General features: G+C 38.7%; 1 protein-coding gene across 5 annotated transcripts in view; it reads right to left on the reverse strand.

Moving 5' to 3' along the window:
- Nucleotides 1-25,479, reverse strand: part of LOC116737617 (unconventional myosin-Ic) — a 58,413-nt gene that overhangs the window by 29,677 nt on the left and 3,257 nt on the right. Inside the window, exon 1 of one of the 5 annotated variants that reach the window (XM_032590885.1) lies at nucleotides 24,026-24,432. The exons of 1 other annotated variant lie outside the window; for it this stretch is intronic. Coding sequence is in view for 2 of the 4 variants with exons in the window: in XM_032590883.1 (XP_032446774.1) it covers nucleotides 1,144-1,191 (48 nt within the window). In the remaining 2 variants the exon portion in view is untranslated. Of the gene's footprint in view, nucleotides 1-1,143; nucleotides 1,298-1,444; nucleotides 1,608-2,067; nucleotides 2,282-24,025; nucleotides 24,433-25,479 lie in introns of those variants that run through there. 3 more of the 5 variants (XM_032590884.1, XM_032590886.1, XM_032590883.1) reach the window with 3 other exon arrangements.

Genomic DNA, 25,479 nt, shown 5'->3' on the forward strand with positions numbered 1-25,479 from the left:
AAATATCATTAAAAAAAAAAGTATAACTGTGATATGTTATCACGCTGAACTCAAGAGGTCAAATCTTACTTCTTTGGAATTATTTCAAACTATTCTTAAGAAGTAACATCTATTATCCAGTGTCAATGCTCTTAAGATGTTTTCACCCCTGATAGTTTGATAGATTCAGTTCGATTGGGAACATTTGTTACATTTTCAGCTGATGTGCTTCACTTTCATACTGAACTGTCAACCAAACCAAACACTTTGAAAAATATGTTTCACCCTCTCGCCTGTGGGGGCGCTGCACCAGGAACCATTGAAGGAAACAACATGAAGAAGAAGACACCAAGCGCAACTTCCTTCTTCATAAAAGGTAAATAAAAATTGAGTGACACCAGTTTTTTTTTAAAGATTTCTCTATTTTTTACCAAAGACCACAAGTCATTTCTTCCACCAATATTGGACTCGCACATTTGTTTTGGTTCTCTTTACCCAGAATGCTCTGGGCTAACGTCGGCTTCCTGTTTTTTGAGCCGTTTCCAATCTGCTTGGCTTCGACCCACACCAAAGTTCAGAAACGGTATCGACACCAAATTATACTGGTCATACTCAACCAGTCTAAAAAAAGTTCTGATTTTGAATTAAAACTTACTAGTAAAGGATTAGCAATGTTAGCCAGCATACAGTTAGCTAGTCACAATATTCTCAATTTTTTTTAAAATCACATCTTTCTACTCAAAATGTCACACAATCCATTCAAAAAGGGTGGAGACCATTAAAACACCATTAGAAACAGTGTTTCTAATCAAATGAAGTTAGCTGAATCTGTCAAAACAACCAGGCAACTCAAGAACTACTTCCTTTCTTATTTGAAAATAAAACTTTCCAACATGGAACCACTTACCTCAACAAACTAAGCCACATTTTGACAAAAACTAAATAGTGCTTCAAAAGAGAAGGTACTTTAATGAAAAACATTAAAATCAAGAGATCTCCTGCCACACCCCTGCAAAACACCACCGTCTACTTTCATTAAAAAGAATCAGTTCCTGTCCTAGAAAACTGAGAGGTAGCGGGTACTGTTAACCTACAAGTTAGCATTTATGCATTAGTGAAGAACAATTTGTCATTCAAACAATCTGCAAGAATCCACCAACTTACCTGGCACCAACGAAACTCCATGGAGAGAGGCTGCTTTGTGGCTTTCATATCATTAATCTTTACCCTCAGCCTGATTACATTCCCTTACAGAGCAAAGAAAACCTTTTCACAACTCAAGATTGCTACAGTCTGCAAAGTGACAACCGAGGAAAGCCTGAAGAGAATGAGGCAAGCCCAGTATCAACTACTTTCTGAGCTGAAGTCAAATGCCTCGCAGGCAACAATGACAAGTGTGTCAAGAATTTCTTGGAGTAATATGCAACTCTGGCATGTGTCAGCTATCCGTCGTACACATACATACCCTGCTGAGGCTCAGTGAAGACTTCTGATGTGGATGAAATCCCTATGGATGTCCCAAAGCATGAAAGAAGTCCTGACCCGCTATGTCCAAAGTAATAAGCAACAAGAATCTACTTCACATTAACACACTGACTCTTTGGTTCAGTGAATGCGCAAGAATGCAGCACGGCTACGCAACACCACTGTGTGACTGCCTCGCCCTGGGGCACTGCAAATACACACACATGCAGACACACTCAAAGGTGACGGCACTCCCTTGCAGATATCATGAAGGTCCAACATCACTGTGACAAATACAAAGCAAGATGTGCAAAGATGCTAAGAGGAGACAAAGTAAAAAAAAAAAAAAAGCAGAGCAGGTGAGCATCAAGTTATTAAATCTCACCTGTGTCCTTCAAGTCCAAAAATGTACCATCAAGGTTGTTTCACAATCTGAAGCAGAATGTGGGAATCTTACTTCACAAGTCAGACGAAAGTAACTCCCCTCCTAAAGATTAGTTCTTACAAGTTACCTCTAATTGCAAATTAACAAGTCCAAACTTGACCGTCTCTTTTGCGATCAATCACCCATAAAAAGCCTCCTAATTGGCCACATCCACAACAACTTTTTCTTCTCTTTCTTACCAAAGGTCTGTATTTCATGGCTCCTGCCCAGCTCTCCTGCGATCTGAACTTGTTCTCTTTCCCACTGTTCCTACAGCCCGGCTGTCAGGAATGTGGCCTCCAGCGCTGCGTCACGACCACTATTTAACCGAGAGTTTGTTTTTAGAAGCTCTCCCCTTCGTCCTGAGAGCCAGCTGCCATGGCTTCTCCTCTTACTACTGCTCACAGGCTCCGAGCGCACACCTCACTCTGCCTCCTCTTACGCCCACCGCGTTCACCCAGTCTTCCTCTCCCTCTCTTTGGAGGAAACAGTCCCTGTGTTTTTGTGACACAGAACCCCCCCTCCTTTCTTTTTTTCTTTCTGTAAGTATTTTCCCTTTTGCCCCCTCCTCAATCCAGTGGACAACTAGACTCTAGGGGAAAAAGATCGAAAGCATGCTCCTCATCTTCTTATCGTGTGCACAAATACACATCTGGCCCTAACCACCACTGGAGAGAAGAAAGAATGAGAGGGAAAAACTGCATGCTGATGCCACTGTGGTGAGGAGTGTGTGTGTGTTTTTGTGTGCACGCATCCAAACTGAACCGTGTTTGCCTTCTTCAGTTCCTCGCCTCCACTTAGATTTTCTACTGGCGTTTGCTTATAACCGTTGCTTACTGTATTTAGCAAACATCCCTTATACACACATGCAAAGTTGGCATTGTTCAATCAGTATCGACACAAGGAGGGTAATTTGTCCAGACCAGTGCAACATGCGCACATGCACACCAGTCCGCTGCAGATCAAAGGTCTCTGTGGTCTAATGCATCTGCTTGTTAACACTAATAACATCTGGCATCTAACAGGCAAGGGGCGTGAGTGACTGTGAACCAAGGAGAGATTTCACTACTTACTGGACTACGACATAGATGTTGGTACAACCTTAGTCATCATTTCAATACAGTGTAGATTTGATAATCTTACAAGCCACTTGAAGCATTTAGTGGTTTTCTCTCTATTCTCAGAGAACTGGACAACGTTTTGAGACTTAAAAGTAGAATTGGACGTATTTGATATGTTGTAAAGAAAATATAGGGTCATGTTATATAAAAAAAACCAGCAATCTTTTAGCTAATGCCAGTGAGCTGGAAATTAAGTGCTCTGAAACAACATTTTAAGAAAGAAGTGGAAAAGCCAACCTTGGATTCTGGTCAATACTTTTGAAAACGATTATGTCATATTCCCACCTGACTCGAAAACCTGCCAGAATGTTTTATGGAGGTGGGAACTAGAGCCTCCTAGTGAAATTTCAGAAAAGTGGGTTCAGCCGAACACATAGCCTAAAAAAGTATTCACTCTTGACTTGAAAGTACTTGATATGTTACAGAAAGTGGGAAAAATGTGTCATACATTTCTTATATCAACTTTATTATCAGGCAGATTGCACCCATTTTACAATAGTTTACACTAAATACCCCAAATCCCAAGATCTCTCACAAAATAGAAACAAGCTTCAGAAGAATCTGACACACAGTGAAGTACTTTTAAAAGTCAAAACAGGTCTTTGAGATGTAAGGATTGCTCACACTCATATTGTAATGACGACACAGTTGTGATATATTTTGCAATCCGAATAGGTATTAACATGCATCCTGTTGGATACAGACAAATGCATTAGGCATGACACACTGCAGAAACCTCGTGCAGTATCCCTGCCAAATACAAATAAATTAAGACATAAAACATGCATTCTTCTCTTCATTTAAATTGACATGGTTTATACTAAAGTCCACTCACGTTTTGCAGATGAGTGAATAAATGAATTTTTCCCTGAAGAAAGCTAGCCATGGCTTCTTGCTTTGATGGAACAATAACCTGCATGAAATTGTTGTTTTAAATGGCAGAGTAACAAGATATTGCAGTGGGAGATCTCTCCATACTCAAATGATAATTCTTGTCCTGGGAAGAGCTGTCTAATTGCTTTCTGAGCAAATCCATTTAAGCTACTCTGAGTCATGGGTAACAAGGTGTGTACAATTGTGTTGATGTTGCACAATAAACTGTCTCTGTCCAGGGAAAACTTTTGCAAGAATAAACAACTTCAAAAACTGTGTTTTTGGTTTCTTTGATCCAACAGGATTTGGCTTGCTTTACCTTACTCTCTGAGGTAAACATCTCCTGAACAAGCTTTGTGACAGAACCAATCAGCAGCAACCTCAGATCAGGAGAACCAATTAAAGTGGGACAGTCTAATCAAAGCAGCAACAGGCAACATGTTCAAAGAGAGGAGCGCCAGCAGGAAAAGCCAAGTTTTATAGACCTCATTAAGATGCCTCGCTTCTTTCTTGTTGGTCCGACAGAATAAGCCTCTAATCCAAACAATTAGCACCTGCTTCCTTTGAATGTTGTCTCAACATCTCACCACATGCATTTTTTAGTAAGAAAGCAGTGTGGAGAAGTAGACAGAATTTGTAGAGAGGTTTCTGTCTCTTTCAAAGCATTTCATTTTACCTCAGTCAGCTCTAGCGAGGCAAAGTCTTCCTCAAGGTTATCCTGTTCTTACTTTTAATTAATTTACCTGAAGGTGCTCAGTCCCAAGGGCAAAGACCGAGTCTCCTCAGGAGGAACAAAGGCCCTATTCAACACTGGTAAACTGAGCAAGAGAATCTAGCACTTATTTGTCATCACAACTCTTGACAGCACCTCACCATTATGTAATTTTTAAAAGTGGAATAATTATGTAATGGTCATCGACAAACAAAGTCATGTGGAAAAAATTCACATTTTGCACATTTTTGTGCTTCCAGTTGGGTCTCTACTGGTTATAAAAACAACCCAAACACTTACAACAAAAAAAGACTATCAGCTGTTTTTTGGTGTCTGGAAAATTAACTATTTCAAAACAAGCTAATAGTTAAACCACATTAAACAGGTACAGTGCTGTTAACAGAGATGGGCAGAGTACCGAAAGATTTTTCTCCAGAAAGAGTACCATTACAAGCCACTCAAGAAATTACTCAAGAGCAAAAAAGTATTTGGTATTGAGTAGCTCAACAAAACATCAATCATTTTTAAATATTTAAAAATTGCATCATCAGATGAGCCAAAACATTTTGGTATTTTAAGGACCAAAATTAAAATAATTTATTGAAATAACAATTACAAAGTAAAGTCAGACAAAAGAAAAAAATCCCCAATAAATTTATTTCAATAAAACTTACAGTTCTACATTCAGTAAAGTTACTCAGAGTAGAGCAACTAGAAATGTTGCTAAAGTAAGAATATCAATACTTCATAATAAAAATCAATCAAGTAAAAAGTACAGCACATAGTAAAAATAATCCTAAAAGTTCATTTTTTCCAAAACGTTACCGCAGGTAAATGTAATTGACTAAATGTAACTATTTACTACCCAACTCTGGCCATTGCCTAGCAACCCCAGCGAAGTCCATTTCTGTTACCTAGCAACCCAAGTGGCACTCCAGGACGTTTGGTCAGCTTGTTTTACCACTGTATGTACAGTACAATGGCTGTTGGGAAGGACAAGCATTTTGCTGCTGACTTATCATTCAGAAACGACTTGATGCATTGTTGTTGGTTGTGCTGGAGGCTCCACTTCTGCTTTTCAAAGATATACCGTTGTATAAGTGTGAATCTGTTTGCAGCCATTTTCACGTGCAAGTGTAAAAGTTGAGTAAAAGCAGCTCATGCTGAAATAAGATTTTAAAAAATAGACAGAAATCATTAACTACAAATAATTTTGTGGAAAAAATGTAAGAAACATGTTTTGTGTAGCCCATAGGCTTATCTTAACCTGTTCAAGGAAGCATAGTAGGTCACCTTTAACCCTTGTCAAACAGAACAAAAGAGGCAGAGAAGGACAATGTTACACAGTCTAACCTCTAGCATGCCCTCTACTGGCCATCTCATGCCTTTTCTCATCTGCAGACATTAAAGCAGCTAAAATATCTGAAACAATAACCTGTGTTCTCAGCGGTAGAAAGAGACAACAAACCCTTTATGTGGGTTACGTTGCACTCATTCTTTGCCAGTTTTATTCAACGGCCCCTTCCTCTTCCATTACCAGTACATTCAAAGCCTCTGCTGCAGGAATTTGAGTAATGCTTTCCAGACGCTCTCACTCTCTCCCTTTATGTGTGTCTCACTCTCACCACAGTGTGAGAACACCGTGGTCAGACGGAGGGAAGCAAGCACTGATACAACACCAGATAGCGGCTAACACTTGTTACACAATCAACAGATCCTGCGAGTTTCAGTCGTTCATCCCTGCCAGCCACTTCTGGCTGAGGACTGAAAAGGTGTGTTTCACGCTGAGGCAGCATATTTCAGCTGCGCTGTAAGAGAGGAGGGGCTACATCTGACCACCACTATCTCACTCAGCTCTCAGACTTTAACCCATTAATACTGTCTGCTGTTATACCTCAGCAGATCCTGGCACAGGACTGAACATCCGGCAACACACCTCCAATATGGGGATTGTATTTGCTTAGTATCTAATATGTGCATTTTATAACTAGACATTTATAAATGATGGGGCATAAAACCACTGAGAGGCTATAAATCCATGGAAACAACACAAACACTGGTTTATACCTGCCTTTTGTTCCAGGGTGGAGCATTCAACCACAGCCCTGATAGCCTAGTGCTGCAGCAGGTCCATCCACTTTACAAACAAAACTTTGGTCACTCTGGTGTTAATCATTACAGGATTTACTTTGGTCCTGGTGTGCATTTAAGTGTGCCTTCTAAGTGAAGCCCTACTCTGATTTGTAGTTAAATACAGACACGTAACTTTAGGGAGAAAACAGTGTTTTTATTTGCGTAAAAAAAGTGATTGTTTTCAGGTCAACGCGTGTGATCTCAGTTCCGTGGGAAATGAGAAACGAGAGCCTGACTTTCCCCTCAAGCTCCAAGCCTCCTCTCTCCCCATGACTTAAATTCTTCTTTCCTGTTGCACTTCCTGTTCAAAGTTTGCTCAGAGTCGTCTTGGATATAAATAGCAACTTTCCGTTCTCCCCGCACTGAGGGCCCAACAAAAAACTACGACTTGTAAAATGTGCCGTGTAATATGATACACATCGCTCTGTCATATTTAGCAGCTGCTAATGCTGCACTGCAATGTCACTAAGCTATAAGATTTATCTGATTCAAGGTGTCCTCTTAGCAGCCAGTATGCTGTGAATATATTTCCAAACTAAAATGACTTTATAACATCTCATCATCAACTTATTCAATGCATCGAGTTGAGTCTTTACACATGTTGTTTACAATTACATAAAATGTAATGTAATGTATTTAGGGCTGCTGTAAATTATTATTTTACAGAGCAATTTAAAAAAGTCCAGTTCTACTAAAAGAAATGCATCAAACTGATAAAATGCATTTTATTGCTTAATGCAATGTGATTCAAACATCATTTTCAGTCTTAAATTTGAAGCATGAAAAACTTTTTTGCAAAGTGTAAACACAGATGAGAAATAGATCATTTCAAATAAACTTTTAAAGGTTAAAAAGAAAATGTTAACAAGGCAATGGTAAATACAGCTTTTAATATTATATTTCCCTTTCAGTCTCGAGTTCATAGTATGGAAAACCATAAGAAAGTAGATATTTCTAATCTACTTTGTTTTTCTTCCTCGTGTTATTACTCTTCTTGATCAGCAAATACATGCATTGTTAGCTGAAATGTATAACAGCCCAGGTTCTATACTAACAATCACAGATAAAAGTAAGGTTTTGCAAAGTCTGTCAGGTTTTCATTAGAAAATATATTAAAAAATTAAAAAATCTTCCTTCCCGTCACAATGATGCACTATTTTGTGATGGTTTGTTACATATTCTATTAAAGTTTGTGGTTCTAACATCACAAAATTTGATAAATATTCAAGTGGAGCTTCTGCAAAGGGTTGTATTTACCAGAAATAACATGCTATTACCAAGTCATGAGCTTATTTTTTATGCTCATTAGTCTGTGGTGCTGCTAATGTGTTTTATTTGTCTTTCTCATTTCCTCAGGTGAATTTATGCAGGAACAACAACAAGCTGTCAGTAAGATGAGCTCACATCCTGAGTTGCATCACCGATCTGAGCACACCCTTGACTTCAAGGTTGCACAGCTCATTTTTAGCCGATGCTGTAAAGGTTTCATCCTCCACAGAAAGAACGCTGATAGATACTCAGCTGAAACGTCAGTAATATGACTCCCTCAATGCTGATGAACAACACTAAATCACAATCATCTTTGGCGCCATGGAGATTAGCCTGGAACTCAAACATCATGGTGGAGGAGTAAAGCAAATATGTTCATGTCTGCTCGTCTAGAGCTAAATAGAGATGGACAAATTAAAGATTGATCTCTTAAGTAATGATTCAAAAATTTCTTCTATCCCTCTTCTTAACAGCCAGACAAAATAATCTGTAAGATATTAAACTTCTGACCTAGTGGGCACAGTTCCAACATATTTGTCTTTCATCCAGAAACAACATATCCAATACTGACACAAGTTATGTCAAAGAAACACATCTATACAGGGAGGAATTTGGCCGGCTGCAACGTGATAAAAGATTGTCGAGGGATCTAGTCAGAGCGCCCCTGACATTTCAATCTCAGTCTAAATCTCAATGAAAGATACAGCAAAGGAAGGAAAACGAGAAATACTGTCGTCATCAAAATTTAACAGGAAATGTTTGGCAATTTCTGGCCTTCTCTTTCACCCATTATGTCTGTTTCTGCTGATGCAGAAATACTCCACGGTTTTCACAAACGTTGCTCTTGTACAGTAAATATTTCACAACAAAAAACTTTGAACAACAGCACTTGAAAAAACTCAAAACCTCTCAACATTTTCTCTGTTTACTATGCTACAACTAAAGGCTAAATACCAAAGGTTAAATACTGGAGAACCCCACAACTTTTACATTTTCATCTGCAAAAACATTTAAATCCACATTTAGAGAACACGTTTGGCCCTTCTTTGTTGCTCAATACGTTTCTCAATGAAGGGTGTGACAATGGCCTACAGGAGGATCAAACATGAGCATAGCATCAACAAATCACAGAATGAGGAAACAATGTTTACTCTTGAAGAGTTAAATACATAAATATATCCTACATATCTGGACAGAAGGGAGAAAGAGATCCTGAATTGACACAGGAGGCAACGAATCACAGAGAGTAAAACACTGGAAATGCAGGGCAGCTGTGATGTCAGAACAAAAGTATGTGAGCCATGTGGGCGGCAAGCGACAGATGGAGAGAGCCGGAGAGAGAAGTGTAGAAGAAGAACAGGAAGAAGCAGGAGGCTGGTTACACATGGTGAAAGTGTGACCGTAAAATAAAAAGACTTGAGTCAGTGAATGAGTGTGTTTGTATTCTCTGAGATGACTAGCGGGTCTGACAGGCTGAAGAGATCCAGGCCTATATTGACACAAGGGGGTTCCCAGGAGGCCAATTCGCTCAAACTGGACTGCCACCCACTTGGGCTGTCTCTCTTCAAGGCCCTGATGATCTGGATTCAGTGAGAAACCACAGTGGGTGTGTTAGTGTGCACCAGACCGTAGCAAAGTGAGATTCTGGCACAGCAACACTTAAGTGACAGGAAAAGAGAGCAGCTGGCTTAAAAATAAGTAAGTGAAGGAAAACTGAGCTGCTGGGTTTTTTTTTTTTTTCCTCTTTTCAGTTCACACACCAAATATGGAGACGCTCTGTGTCCTTCGCAAATAAACACACCCACTTTTCCACTGTGGCAGCACTTTGGTCATGAAGGCATTTCCTAAAGTTTCCCATGTCTATCATTGAGGAAGAATCCATAAGCTGAAGTACAGGGACGTGTTAGCAGAGGATCTGAGTAGAGAGCATTAGCATACAATCAGAAATACCGTTTTTAGCACCTTTGGAGTCCAGACAGGCGTTACACAAGGTAAAAGAGTTTGAAGCTCTGATACAAGCCTGTGCATGCATGTAAGAATGAGGCAGAGCAAGAGTTAGCATCAGTCATGAGCCACATGCTAGTGGGATTTAATCAGAGTCAGCACCTGCAGGATTGCTGGAAAACATGGAGAAATTATATCAGAAATAATCAGATTGCGGTAAATATGATCCTAAATATCCACCATAATGACACTCTGAAGCCGGACAGGCTAATCTAATCAGTGAATGTGGACCTCTTGAGGTGCTACATAATTAGCAGGCTGGTAGCTCAGTATCAGTCCCAGTCAATCATTAGTTCTTACACTTCATGTTCAAGATTTAAAGTCCACATTCTCTAGCATAAACGGCCACCAAATGATGAACAATGCTACCAGTCAACAGTCAAGATCTTAATGTGGACCAACTTATCAGTTATCAAACTTTTTCACTTTTTAAAATGTTTTTATTAAGACTTAAGGACCAGAACCAAACAATAAGAAGCAACATTCAGTTTTTATGCTCCTCTAATCTGAAAAAAACCTCCAGAAAACTAACATTTTTAGATTTTGATTTGAATCAAGGTTAAAAACAATTTGTTTAGAGTTGTCTTTGACTAATAATAACTTGAACATCATAAACTATAGTCTACCTGTCACTGTTTTTCCTCATTTTGGCAATGAAATGTTTTTTTTGCTTGTTTTCTTTGAATTGCCTTGTTGCTGAAAATGTAATATCAAAAAAAAAACTGCCTTGTCGTCTCCTTCATAGTTTGTCATAAATACAAGAATTGAATTTCACTCAACAATATCTCACTTCTTTGCCAGTTTTCATACCTAAGCTGCAGCCCCTCTACAGTAACTGAATACCTTTAAGACTTTGAAATTATGTAAAAACTACATTTTTAATACATTATTCTAATTTCACAATGCCAGTTTTTAAAGAGCTTTATTTTACTTTAATTTCCAACACAATTTTATCAGAAGAGGTTAAAAGAAATCTGTTTTTTTTTATAGTTTGAGATTTTTATCTGAAGTCCTTGTTCTGTATTGGATTTCTATGGCAAATATGATTTCAAAAACAGATTTAGCATTCAGAGTAGCTTTTCTAAACAGCCTGTTAATTAAATCATATCTACACTGAGGAGCAGAACGAGGAATTCATAACAGGCAGATAAACTATTTCAGCTGCAGGTAAAGACTTGTTGGACATTTTCTTAACTCTCCAACTCTCATTCCACCATTTAAAAAAAAATAAAGTTTACATCCGTTCAGCTACTCTGCAGATATTCCTACATCCAAATCTCATAGTGCTCTTCTTCTGCTGCATGTAGAAATGCCTCATTGCCCTCGTGGTTGTATTAATACCCATTACGATTTAGTTGTGCTGATGATTCGAGTCATGCTGACAAATCTATCACAACAGAGCCTAATAAATTAACACTATGAATATATCATGTTGTATTCATAAACTGGGTTTTCACTCGTACACAGACGCTGTTCGGCTGGTTCCTGTGTCAGTTTGGGTTGCGTTGGGTGTAGATAAAGTTTAGGCTAAAATGAATCAGGAAATGTACGATCAGATTTGACTAACTTCATGAAAATTGGACATGTCAACATGTTTCCCAAGCCACTGTTTCAGTATAGCATTGTACAGACAGAGCTGCTAGGTTTCCAAACAGTGAATGTCCTGTTTACTCGGACCACTTCCTTCAAGCTAATTAGGCATTATTCACAGTAGGGACAAAACAAAACCAGATGATGATGACTAAACATCATAAAAGCTGGTGTATTCTCTACTCTCACACTGGGAATCCCTCTACTATCTCTCTCTTTCCTTTTTCTTCAAATGTAAATTAGATCAGCACTTCTGATCCAACCAGGAAACGGGTGAAGCACACCCTCTGTTGGAGCTGTGCTTCAAATCTGTAAATAATCCTGTACTTTCTTTTTATCTGGTTAAAAAAAGGTTTCATGATAAAAATACACACAAAAATTAACAGGAGAGGCTACAGAAACACACAGTGAGATGTGAATGGTGAACTACTAGAACAAACAGCTGCCACTAATTAAGTTAAGATTGGAAAAATAAATGCATTTATGAAATATCTGGTGACCAGAAGAGGTTGAATTTAAGATGATCTTGATTGACCGGCCTAAAGCCCAAAGACCCAATCTTTTATCATCAGTAAACATTAAACAGGTCTCTGAAAATGTAGGAACTGAACCCTTCAAAGGACCCAGTTTTTTTTATAAAAGTAATTGAAATATTTGTTTATTTGTGTTCAATATATCTAATATTGCATAAAACATCTTAAGTGATTAAGTGAATAATCTTCAGAATGTACCAGTTTTTAGCTAATTAATCACCAGAATAATCAATTACTAAGATAATCGTTAGCTGCAGCCTTACTTACATGCTGAGCTTTTTATGCATTAATTCTTATAAACTAATATTTACATTTCACAAAAATTATATTTTAAAAAAGTCTGTGCAAATGACAAAATCCTAACAACACAACCGCTGTAATCTTTTCATCTTTGTACCATCATATTTTGATAAATTAACATTTAAAATTTTCCGCTTTATCCACCATCGTTACAAGAACAAAAGTCTCGCATTTGGCCCGTGAGCTGTGGCGGATACACCAGACCCATTCTTCAAATCAGGGGAAAAGACGAATGCATTTGTGGGCACAATTATAGAAATCCTTGAAATTGGGCAGCTTTGGTTGCACTGCTGTAATTCAATCGGTCTTCGAAGGTTGCAACCCCTGAATTTGGACAAACCCTAGTGCATGAAAAGGTCATGCTAACAACAATCTTCAGAGTGGAAGAAGTCTTTAAGTTAATGCTGTATTTTCTACAGCTTCTCGAGGCATGTTTGAGGTTTATTTGGGCTGCAAGAGAGAAAGGAGGAGTAAGACCTGAAGCAGATAAGAGGAAGGTTGAACAAAGTGCAGCACACTTGCTCTGCTAATTCTTCTATGGTGTCCTTTTCCATCTTTGAACATGCTAAACTGGATCTAAATCTGTAAGGAATATAAGATGAATGTTTCAGCAATGTAAGATGCTAAAGAAACCTTGAAATGTCAGCAGTGGTAGTTTAATGTTTTGGTGAAAAATATAAGAACCTCAGTTTTGACTATCTTTATTAGCAAGAAGGCTGGATAAAAAAAAAAGAAAAACTGCTCATAAATGCCCCTATGTTACAGTTCTTCAAGAGAAATTGGAATCTGTTGAAATGTGCATCAATCAGTCGCAGTTTTACAAAACCCAGCAATCGGAAATCAGCTACAACACTCTGATTGTTGCATCTCTAATTTGAAAGTGTGCCATTTAGGAATACAGCTCCTCTGAGGCCATCGGTTTCTAATTAAAATGCAGTTGCACTCAATCTAAAACTGACAGGAGTGGATATTTATGAGTGAACAGCTTAAATGGAGAAACTTAACAGAGACCTCCTCCCTGCATAAGCAGATGACTCAGCAATTTGATCATGCAGACTTTGTTGCAATATCTCAATCTGAAGCCTCAACACACACAGTTTCACAAAAACACACTTCATTCTGAGATATACATCACACCCATTTCTAAATGCAGCATTTAACCTTCCGCTTTTACTTTTTGTTTGCACTCTGCAACACATAGCTAACATAAAAATAATCAGAAAAAACACACACACACAACTTCAGTTCGCACACACAGGATTGCTGTTCAGGATGCAGCAGGTCATTTGGTTAGAGTCACCCAGCGGTGACCAGACCGCTACTCAGTCCTTGACACAGACAAACACCTTGATAACAATAAGACTGGCAGACGTGGGTTATATAAAAACAAACATGGAAGGAGCAACATGGTGGGGAGGGGATGTGCTCAGATCCAAGACAGCTTCTGCAACACAAATCATGCAAATAATTATTTATTATAAGCCAGCAGAAGAATTTATGTGAAAGTGGAATGGAGAAATTGATGGGAAATGTTTTAGGAGGTTCAGTTCCCAGCTATGACGTCAGATCACATTACAGAGCCTCATTTAAAATGATGCTGACTGATCATTAAAAGCTTGTTTAATTGAGAATACTAATTCAAAAAGTGAAGGCGGTGTGACGATTACATGTAAATGATCTGACGAACGGTGGCATTTACTTTCGACATTCAGAGTTAAAGTGGAGTTCTCTGCACTGCCACACCCACAATGGCTAAGTCCCACTGGGCAGAGATCTAAACAAACAGCTGCTCCATCTCTCCTGAAAAGCAGGATTCTAAAATTCTCTGTCTCACACACACAAACACACACACACCCTCACACGCCCACCACCCCATACTCAAACCACCAGGGAAACGCTGAGAAGAACCACCGGTCCATGTTGGACACCAAGCAAAGACATCCGAGTTTGGGGTGGGCAATATGGACTTAATTTATCACAATATTTTGTGATAATATTATGATGGCAATAAAAGTGATAATTAACCATTTATTACTTTTTGAATGACACAACAATCACAGCCTCACACAAACAAACACTGTTCCCACTTGAAATCTGCTTTTTTAGGACACCACAGAACAGCAGCACCGTTCTGGGGGGTTGACAATCACTTACCAGCTGTGGAGAAACACACCTAAAATTTGACATTCTTTAACAGTTACATTTAACTATCTATATATTTATGGTAGATTTAGAGTTTGTAAAAGTCAAAGCCTATATAGATGTAGACAGTACATCCTTGTTTCATACAAGGAAGGAAGGAAGGCTAATTTGTCGATGTGGGCTTCACTGGTGAAGAGACAAATCAAACAAACACAAAAATATGTTTCCAATACACCTATCAGCAAGACTGAGCTTATGGAGAAATACTATGCACTAACGCTCATTGTTTTTAGGTCAAATAGAGATGGAAGAGCATAAAAAGAAAAACTTTAAAGCCCGCAGCAGCTCTGAGTCACTCCAATGGACTCCAGATGAAGGTGAAAACGATTAGATGGGAATTCTGCACATCGACCTTCTGTGCCATGTTAGGTTAATAGCTTTAGGGGGAATAAATGTTACAATGTGTGCAAAACTTCCACGTTCTTCAGCCATCAGCATGATGAGGCAAAGAATGAATGATTAGATGCTCCACACTCAGAAGTTTGCTTCAGCGCTTCCATTTCTTTAAATGGGACTCGTCTTTGCTTTCAAGACCACAAAAATGTTTCCCTTCAAACTACGGTAAGAACTTTAATTTTCATTATTAATTATATAGATTCTAATGCCTAAACATTTTTAACGCAATCAAATGATGTTTTTCTTTCTCTTGCACGTAAAGTTTCCAGCCAGAACTTTGAATATGAGCGTTTCTGGTACGGCTGTAAAGCAAAACGATGGACAACAAAGATGCTTGTCTTAGTCCAATGGGGGTTAAAATGATTTGATGGACGCTGGAAAAAAGAAGCTATTTAACCCTAAAATGGCATTGAAATGCTAAACATGTTGCAGCAGCGCAGACATGCCCAACGCTAATGTTAGCATCTACAGTCCACATTTCTAAAGTAGTATTTTTTCTAAGTAGTTACATCAGGTGTTCCTGAAACACTTGAAAGCTCAATGGATATAACGGCACTTTGCACCAATCTTGAGGTTGAATTACCTAAATAACACATTAAAAATCATAAATATCTTTGTTGCCGATTTATTCAACGATTTAGCAGCAAAATTGCTTTGTTAATTGAAAATGTTGCTCATTTTGTCGCTAGTTTTTGATTAAAATGTGAATAAATTACAGATTCTGCAGTTAACTATATTAAAAATATTAATCGAGTTCCACCAAAACTTCCAACACTTTGTGGCATTCTACCTGTGTGTCCAGCAGCTCCGATTCTGCTGCCATGTGGTTCTTTTATTTACTCAGTCCACCTCATTCTTTGCAGGCCCAGGGCCACACCTGCCTCCACTTTTGTTTATTTTATCCATGTTTCTAGGAAAGTCTTGGTTAAAGGTTAACAAAGAGGCTCTGAATGAGCCAAAGCCATAACCAAGGACGGTGCATTGTCTCCCACAGCAAAGCAATGGAAAACACACCCACTAAAGTACACTACACTCTACCGTAGGATTATCACCTTAATCTGATCCACACTGCTGAATTTGCCAATATTTGTTGCTGTGAGCTAAACATGAATTGTTTTAAGCTACTCAATAATGTCCATGTGATGATGTTGCTCATTGATTTCCTGCTTTAGTCAAATAATTAGCCAGAGTCACCACCAAGCAAATCAGCATGGAACAAGATACGACCATTTCAGCAGTTCATACAGAGTCAAAGATGGGCAGCTGGTGGATTTTACTTTTAGAAATCAAAAATTTCCAAACATTTTGCCTCCTGTGACTCAAAACTCTTACTTTATCTTTTTAAATAACCGGAATATGGTTGGCTTTGTTGGTGATCAATGAACAACCATCAGCAGGTTAAAAAGGGCTTCATCTTTGAGACTTTATGTCAGAACTGTTTTTTGAAAGAGGCTATTAAACTTTCAGAAAGAAATGTTTGAACCCTATCCTGTGTCAAGTGACATGCATTGTATATAATTTATGTTTGTAACTCCGCTACTTATGATTTTGCACTTATAGCTCATTAAAACCTGACATTTAAAATTAGAATAATTTTTTTTTTTTAAATTAACAACAGAAATGAGGCATTAATGTAAAGTATAATTAATATCTGCTCAAATGTTACAGTACTTTTAATCTGACAAATGAGACTCATAAAGATGTACATTCTGATTTATTGAATATGATTGTATCTTATTCTGAGGCTCCAAATGTGTTCCACTCTACAAATAATTAGCATTATCTCCAGCTAATTTTGAGTCACTCAGATCTCTAAAAATAAAGATATCAAGGAGACTAACCAGATGCCTAAAAGGCATAATAAGCAAACACAAATGTAACCTAATATAAAGCCAAACTACTTTTTACAATAGCGTTCATTATGAGATACGTTTTAAGTGGTAAGTAAAAAAAAATAAACATGAATTAACTCGGCTGACTTTATGGTGCTTTAAAGGCCTTTTCCAAGGACTGAATAAAGTTTACTTTCTCGTTATTTCTCAACTTGAACATAAACCATACCCATGTTTGTTTAAACTGTATATGAGGGAGTTCAATTCTGCAAAATTCAAATGATCCTATGAGCTCCAGAGGCATTCATCAATGCAATACAAGCAAACAAGGACACGCCATACAAAGCTTTGTTTCCACAAGGTCTCAGATTTGCCTTTGGTGTCATATCACAGTAATTACCAGGTAACCAGGTGTGTCTCAGTACAGAGTGTATAGATTTGGATTTGAGGTCACGGCAGGAATGACATACTATCAAATCAGCTAAGCTGAGAAAAAGAGTCAAGTAAAATAATCTGCAGATGAAAACAAATCTGCCAGGTCTTAAATGCTGCTCTGATTTAGGAACAAGTCCAACAATAGAAAGGTGAGAATATTAAAAGGTGACCTATTATGTTTCATTGAACAGGTTAGGATAGATCTATATGCTATCCAAAACATGTTCATTATACTTTTGGCACAAAAGTATTCTTAGATAATGAGATTTCAGTCCTGCCTGTTTTTAACTCCTTTCAGAATGAGCTGTTTTCATGCATCTTCCCACTTTAAATCCAAATAAGCTGCTGCTGCCCACACCCTACATTTACACTCATAAATAAAAATAACTGCAAATAGATGTGCAATTGTACAATTGTATATCTTTGAAAAGCAGAAGTAGCGCCTCCTGCACAATCAAGAAGAATGTCAATAACTTGTTTTTTCCAGCAGCCATTATAATGCGCATACAGCAGTAAAATCAGCTGACCAAAGGTGCAGGAGCTCCACTTGGGTAGGTAGGTGATGGGTCGAGGTCGTTACCTAGCAACCTCGGCTGAGGTTGCTGGGTAACGACGATTGTGACTTAACATTCAGGAGGTTTTTGAAATGGCTTGTTTTCCAGACACTAAAAAATCTTTAACTTCTTGCTATAAATACAGCTGGGTAGGGATATGGTTGTTTTTAGAAACAGGTGAGACCCAAATAGAAGTACAAATCATCCAAAATGTACATTTTTATAGTAGGTCTCCTTTAAGTTCCTAAAAAGCTAGGTTCTGGTTCTGACTGACATGATTTATGTGAATAAACAAACTGCTTTTATTTCTGAGACCACCTATGCTCTCTATGCATGGGTAGCAGCACCCCAATACAATGACGCACTTCAAGATTTATTTAAATAAACATCTTTTATTGTGCATGGATTAATGTTGGAAGCTATGCTGACTGTACAGTCACACTCTCATGACCTAGTAAAATAAGTACAAGGTTAAAAAAAAAAATTGGAAGATTTTAACCAAACACATCCTTCAAACAATCTCAGATCTCTTCTCTGCCAGGCCTGGCAGCAAGTACAAGCAAAGCACAAGACCAGATGAAACGGGATTACCAGTTATCTTGTTTGAAAGGGGTTAATCTGGGTGTAGGTGAAGGTGTGAGTACAACCGAGCAGGATTATGAAGTGGCTTGGTCAGCAGTGGCGCATGTGAACATGAATGAGCAGTTCTGTCCTCGGATGACGCACAGCAGTGCATAATGTGAAGCAGGTTATCGAGGTTCAGGAAGTCTGTCCTTTGAGAAGACTTTAAACACTGCTCATGATGCTGTGGTCAGTCAGAAACCCAAAGATTGATTTTATGCCACACAAAGTGAGCTGAGTTGGCTGAATCTCTTGGCTCAGTTTAAAGATGTTTCTTTAAAACCAAGACAAACAGGGGGAAAAATGGAAAACTCCATTATTTTTGGAGCTTTCTGAGTCGTTCAAGGACCTCCCACCTCTTCCAGCTCATGTCCAAAAATGGCAGTGAGTCTGACGTGGGTTTTGACTCACACCCAGGGTGTTTTCCAGTCTCTAAGCAGGCCAGACTATAAAAGCAAAGAGGAAAGGGACAAGAACCTCTCAACTTTTGTTCCCAGGAGTTGGGTGCTCACACTGTACTAAGTCGGCTGCTTTTTGCCACAGCAGCATAGAACACTCTTTACAACCTAGTCGTCATTTCTCAGGTAACAGAGATGCTTAGCTACTTCAGACACACCCCTCTAATTGCTGCCATTCTACTGAAACGCTCAGCAGAAGTTCCCACACACTGCATCTGCAAAACACAGACCTTCAGCAATACTGAAAACAGTCCAACAGTTATTGTACCTTCATCTTTTTAACCAAAATAAAAAAAATCATTTGACTCATATAATCTTTAATTTTAACACAGTACCTTGCAAAAGCAAATGATTACATCAATATGTCTGCTAATGTTGAAAAAGCTGCTCTGAGTTTTCTGTAAAGAGATGAAACTATTATAATAAACCCAGAATGTCTTTCTCTGTCTCCAACTGTCTCTGCCAAGGTTCAAGTCGATTGACATTTCCCTCCAACACATTCCCATTTCAAAGTCTGACTCAGTTTCTGAGCAGCAGCCGTCATGTAAACCGTCTCCCACACATACCATCAGCAACGCTTACTCAGCTATGTTTTATCCACTTAATGGAATTGAAGTCTAACCTGACCTGATACGTCTCATGTTGCATTCTCTAGATTTGTCTCACAGGAAGCATCAAATCAGTCCGCAGACATCAGATCATCACTGTGAAAAAGAAATCTATTTGTCCCTCTGATACAGCTTTACCGACAAAGAAACTGAACATGCGCCATGTTTAGAAAAGGTAGCATTTCTAGAACATTTTGATGAGAATGCAAAACAGAAGGGAGATTTTAAGATTTTTACAAAATGTAACACTCTCCCAGGTTTGGCCAACATGCTCTAACCCTCCATGTATCAATAAATCAATCAAAAGATTGACTTTCAGCTCCAATAGCTTTAGGTTCCCATCTATCTTACTTCTGGATCAGATTAACCCCTGAATGCATCTTGGTTCTTGAGTTGTAACTAAACGCACACATGACAGATTGTAGATGAGGCATACAGTCTTGGGGAAAAAAACAACTGCCAACATACTGTAGCTCCAGGAACAACTAATTACATCTTTGCTTACGACCTACAAGAGAAAGTAACAACCATGTTTTGAGAATCAAATGTAACTAGTTAACTTATTATCAGTATGTGTAGCCACATCTCTAAAACCCAGGGTTTATAAACAGTGCCAAGATGGATACCAGAAATGATACACGAGATGATGACCAGCACATTCACCCCAAGGTTGGACTGTGCAGAGAGCAGCAGCTGCAAATTGCCTAAAGTTCCTTCTCAGACACTACAAGCCCATGTTGGCATGTTCATGTAAAAGTTTGATGACAAACTTTGCTTTTTCAGCAAAGTGTTTGCTGAAAAAGAACCACACAACCTGCTTTGGACAGATAAAAACTACATATTTGAAGAAAACCAGCCCTGTTTAATCCGCTTTAGTTGAACTCTAGTTGTGAATGTGCAATCGAACTCTGATGTGAACCAAAAAAAGTGAATTCTGGTCCACCTACAAACCTAGGTCTCAGTTCAGTTGAAGTGAACTCCGGCGAGGTTCAAATGCATATGTGGATGCAAGTGGACCTGAGTCCACTCCAAAAGCAGGAACCAGATTACAGCACAGGGCATTCTGGGTAAATGCAACCAAAACAAACGTGCATGTCTAGAGTTACAGAGAGAAAAGTTATTTTACCAACTACAAAAGAAAAATCGTGCAACCACTAAAATTTGACACTACTCCATTTACGTTTACATTTTGAAAAGAATTAAGTTGGGCTCACTGTCTTCTTTGGGTTTTTCAAAGAATGTGAAACCAAACCGCACTAGCTGAAAATGCAACAAATGTTGCAGTTTTGGTCCCCAATCAAATTGCATGTACCAACCGTTTGGGTGTGAAAACCCCTGAAAAATAAAACAATCTAGATTTGCAATGGACCAGTCATATTCTAGACCTCAATACGAGTAAACTTTAATCTTCCAAACCGGTTCACATTTTAGGTCACTGAAGTGGAAATAACCCACCCTGACTGTTTCCTAAAGCACAGCACAGGTAGTAAATGTGCCTATGCGAGTCTGTTTTTCCTGTTGCAGAGGTGATGATGCTGATGTTTCTAACGGCCAATCGGTTGGGTGTGTCCTGTGGGAAACTATCAGGATCCACCTGACGAGTAGCTGACACCATGTTACCATGGAAAAACCTTCAACCTTTCAACGGCAACTCGCACTTCCCTCAAAACAAAGCACACATTCCCTTTGAAGCACTTTCTTTGTACTTATAGTTCACAACTGGATTTAGTTTTTTGTACCTAATTTCCTAAGATGGTTTGTGATAAAACAAATCTGCCGTGAAATGTCCTTCTGTGGAAAAATGGAAGACTAGAGTTTAATCAGATAAACAGTCCAAAGCAAGCCAGGACCAGTCTACTCACATTTTTACCCAACCCTTCGAATACCCTTTAAGTGTTCCCACATTCTCATTTGGAAAATGAAAGGTAATTGTATGGACATTTGTTCTCGTCTATCTACAGTACTGTAATATTTACCCCCTTACAGACTTCTTCTGTTTTTCCTCTTGTTGTCCAACAACAAACTAATTTAAATACCACATGTTTTAAAATGGTCATTTTTATTTATAAGGGAAGTGAAATCTATCCAAACCAATCTGGCACTGTGTGAAAAAAATTACTCTCTAAACCTATTAACCGATTGTTCCACCATTGTGATGAGTTTGTGTTAACTGTATATGAGTGTTTTATTCCTAGCATGAAGAAAACCCACCACCATCTCAATCATATTTAAGTCCATACTTTGACTAGGCCACAACAAACTCTTTGGATTTTTTTCCCCCTTGGATTCACAGTTGGACTTGCAGGTATGCAAATTTTTTCTGTTTTTTTGTCTGACCTCCTTAAGGATTTTACTCCAAAACCCTGTAGTAACTTTGGGAGGCTGGCTACTTCTTTGAAGGTTCACCATTGTTCCATGTTTTTTTTTTCTTCCATTTGAAGATACAGTAATTGTCGTTACTATGGTTCGCTGAAGTGATAGATGTCTCTTTAGCTCTGGGCATCATCTGTTTATTGGGTTGTTTATAATTCTACAGACTCAGCAATAATCATGCCTGGGTTTGGCTGGTAAAACTGAATCAAAACAATTTCACTAATGATTTAACACATGGTGCCAGATCAATTTGGATATATTTTTTGTCTTAGCGATGTATGACTACATTAATTATATTAATCCCCTAAAATAAACCCGTAGCTATCTCACTGATCTTTGTTGTTTTAGTGATTATAGATTCATAAACAAAGTTGAATTTGCTGTTCTGGCTTTAACCTCTAAAGGTGACATCTAACCAAACCATTCAGAGGATATGAAGCCTGTGTTTCATGGAAAATCAAAGACATTAATCACAGTGCAGCATGTCCCACTGGAGGTCTGTTTTGGAAAAACATATTGACAGCAGGACATTGATGTTTTTTCTCTGCTGCTTAGTTGTGTTCAGGCAGAACATTGTGCCTTAGGAGGCTTTTAAAGAACCAAAGTTCCTAACCCTCGTGCCCTGCTTCAAAGCCAATTATTTCTAATAACAAGCTGTCATTAGCTATCTATTCAATCTGGGCAATTTTTAGGAAATTTCAGGCACTTCTGATTGGATATTTGACCATTGTTCTCAATAGAAAATTAGCTGGTTTTCTGCTGCAGACCTAGCTTAGAAGTACACAAACTTTTGATCAAGTCTAGACAACCTGGATACCAGAACTGGAGGACTGGAGTTGAAGACCCCTGTTTTGAAGAAAGGTTTTATGAGCATGCAAGACTAAGATTGATCCTGCTTGCAGCAATGTTAACAGTAGTAAAACCAAAATGTTCAAACTTAAGATCACCAACTGACTGCCTTGGCTGCAAACTATTAGGAATGGTGATGGTAGCATTATGCTGTGAGGCACGAAATGGACACATGATGTCCAAATTCTTCAGCTTTACCGCAACAGAGTCCTGGAAAGCCTTTCCAAAGCCCCAGATATTAAGCATACTGAAAGTTTATGAATTATGCTCAAAAGTTAGGTACACTGCAAGAAGCCAGTGAGTCACAGCAAGTTCTCCACTTTCCAAAAGGTATAATGATCAAATAACCAGGCAGTGTCATGGCAGGATCTTGGTGATGCCTTAATAACTCAGCAGATCTAGCTATCTTACTAGATTAAATCTTCTTCCCTTTGAGAAGTTTCTGGCAGGAACTGGTTTCACCAAAAGGCAGGTGTTCTGCAAACCTTTCCATGTTTACAGAGCAAACATTAACAGGTGGACTGTTGACTTCAAACTGCAAAGACAGGTGTCCAGTAAATAGGAGTCCAAACAACTGGTGAGATTCTTGCAACACAAAACCCTTTCATATATATGTGAATACCTCATATAACTATAGGTTCTCTAAAAGCTCAAGAGGTCAGGTAAGGCAGCTTGTATTACCTGTTTATTCATGCCGTCTCAGAAGTGTTGAAGAAGGATTTTCAAAGCAAAGTTAAGAGCAAATATCCCCATGTATCAGTACAATAGTAGATCTAATAGTATAAAAATGTCTTCTCCCATCAAGTAACCTGTCAGCCTACTGGTGCTGAGGTGTGGGATACTGTTTAGGTAAGAGTCTTAGTTGGTGTCTGGGTGGAGTCTATAAAAAGACAACCACAACCTGAAGGTTGTGAGCCACAAGTCCAATTAGCACCTCTAGTGTCTGTCAGTCAGCCAATGGGGAGCTCAGCTGTGTGACACTTAAAATAGGATTACACCAAATCTATTCCCATCATTAATATTATTTGTATTCTTATGATTGCTTCTTAAGTTTTTAAAAATCTTGACAGCGTTTGTCACATGGCGTCCATTCAACCCACGCACTGAAACATGCTACAGTGACACAAACTACTCAGCAGAATCAGTTCACATGTCCCGCAGGGCTGTAACAAATTCTTCTGTTTTGTCGTTCAAGGTAGGCAAAATAAGGTTAATGATAGCCTAATTTAGAACAGGGTAAAAATGATGACGCTTGAGGCTAAAAATAAGAGTAATTGTGGAAAATGTAAACATACCTGAGGTCAAAAACAGCGTGAGTTCCTCCGTTCAAAAGGAGACGCGACAGACCTGTGGTTTACGTTCAGTCCCCGCGTTGTGTGAGACCGTCAACCCGGTCAGCTCCTTCTCTGTCAGTCTGCTGTGGCCCAGTCCTGCCGGGTTCTTCCCGACCCTCCCACTACCACTCCCAGCGGTTTACCCACAGTGGACTCTGCTGCAGCTGCGGTCTCTCTCACAGCGCCGCACAGCGCACCGTATCCAGCCGTTCACCCGCAGGAAACCCCGGTCACTCCCATAACCAGGACTCGAGTGAAGTAGAACAGCGTTAACGGAGCCAGCTGTCTGTCAGTGTGCAGCTTCTGCCGAGATTCGGTTCCCCTGGATCCGCTGTGGGAGTGGTATGGCAATTTCCCCTTTCCTTTTCTGTCACTGAAGGACAGCTACACCCAGAACTACCAGGAAGTTCACCAAAAACCCTTCCCACTCCTGCTGCTCGAGCCGAGGCGTCTAAAGCCAGCAGAACCGAACCAGGTTTTATATCTCAACGTGAGCGCTGGTCGTCTTCATTAATAAGAGTCTGATGGGAATAAAATATCCATCCATTCATTAACTTTATCGTTCGTTTTTAATTCTGCGCGTTTGCCCACCAAACCATAAATCCCAGTCATAGAAAAGTTTTATTGGTCATTTTTCGCTTTAAATTAAACTTTTTTTTCTTTCTGAATGACTTTAAACTTAAGCAGACAGATAAAAACATATTAACAAAGTAGTTGTAATGTCGATTCAATTCATGTCCAGGTTATGCAGATGTTTCGTGAGAAATGTCGAAACGGCTTTCAGAAGTAGCGCCTAGTATAAAAGGAGCTCTGGCGCCATCTGCCGGTAGAAAAGATGCTGTTACTGTGGTGGGAGTGGATATTACGTCTCTTCCAGTCATTTGGCTCAGGAGGGCCATTGTGAGTCAAGCTTATCCATAATTATAATCCAGAGAAGGGTTCCGATCAGTCTCGTTCGTCAGATTAAAAGTACTTTGTGAAAATAGTTTAAGCAGGTACTAAATATTATTTTGATAAACCTAAATTTCTGTTTTGAAAATATTTTTATTGCTCTAATCTCGCTTGTGCTTAATTATCTGAAAGCGAAAAATCGTCAAAAATGAATAGTGTGTCTTATTTCATAAGTTTTTTACATCGTGATTTGAGTTACTGAAATAAACTTTTCAATAAATTTTTAATAAATAATTTAGTGATCAATTACTCATTAACTCTAGTACAAAGACTCATAAAAAGACCATTTGCTGAAAGAACAATGTACTTGGACCAACAATTAAAGCAAAAACTGTACATAGAATATATACATTTTACATTTAAGATAAAAAAAAATAAACCCTGTCTGTTCTGCCTAGCACTCCTCAAGTAGCATAGTTTTAGCTTCCCCTGATTCAAATTCTTTAAAATGTCATAAATATTGT

This window comes from Xiphophorus hellerii, chromosome 18 (genome assembly GCF_003331165.1).
Source record: "Xiphophorus hellerii strain 12219 chromosome 18, Xiphophorus_hellerii-4.1, whole genome shotgun sequence".
In the NCBI taxonomy this organism is placed as follows: domain Eukaryota; kingdom Metazoa; phylum Chordata; class Actinopteri; order Cyprinodontiformes; family Poeciliidae; genus Xiphophorus; species Xiphophorus hellerii.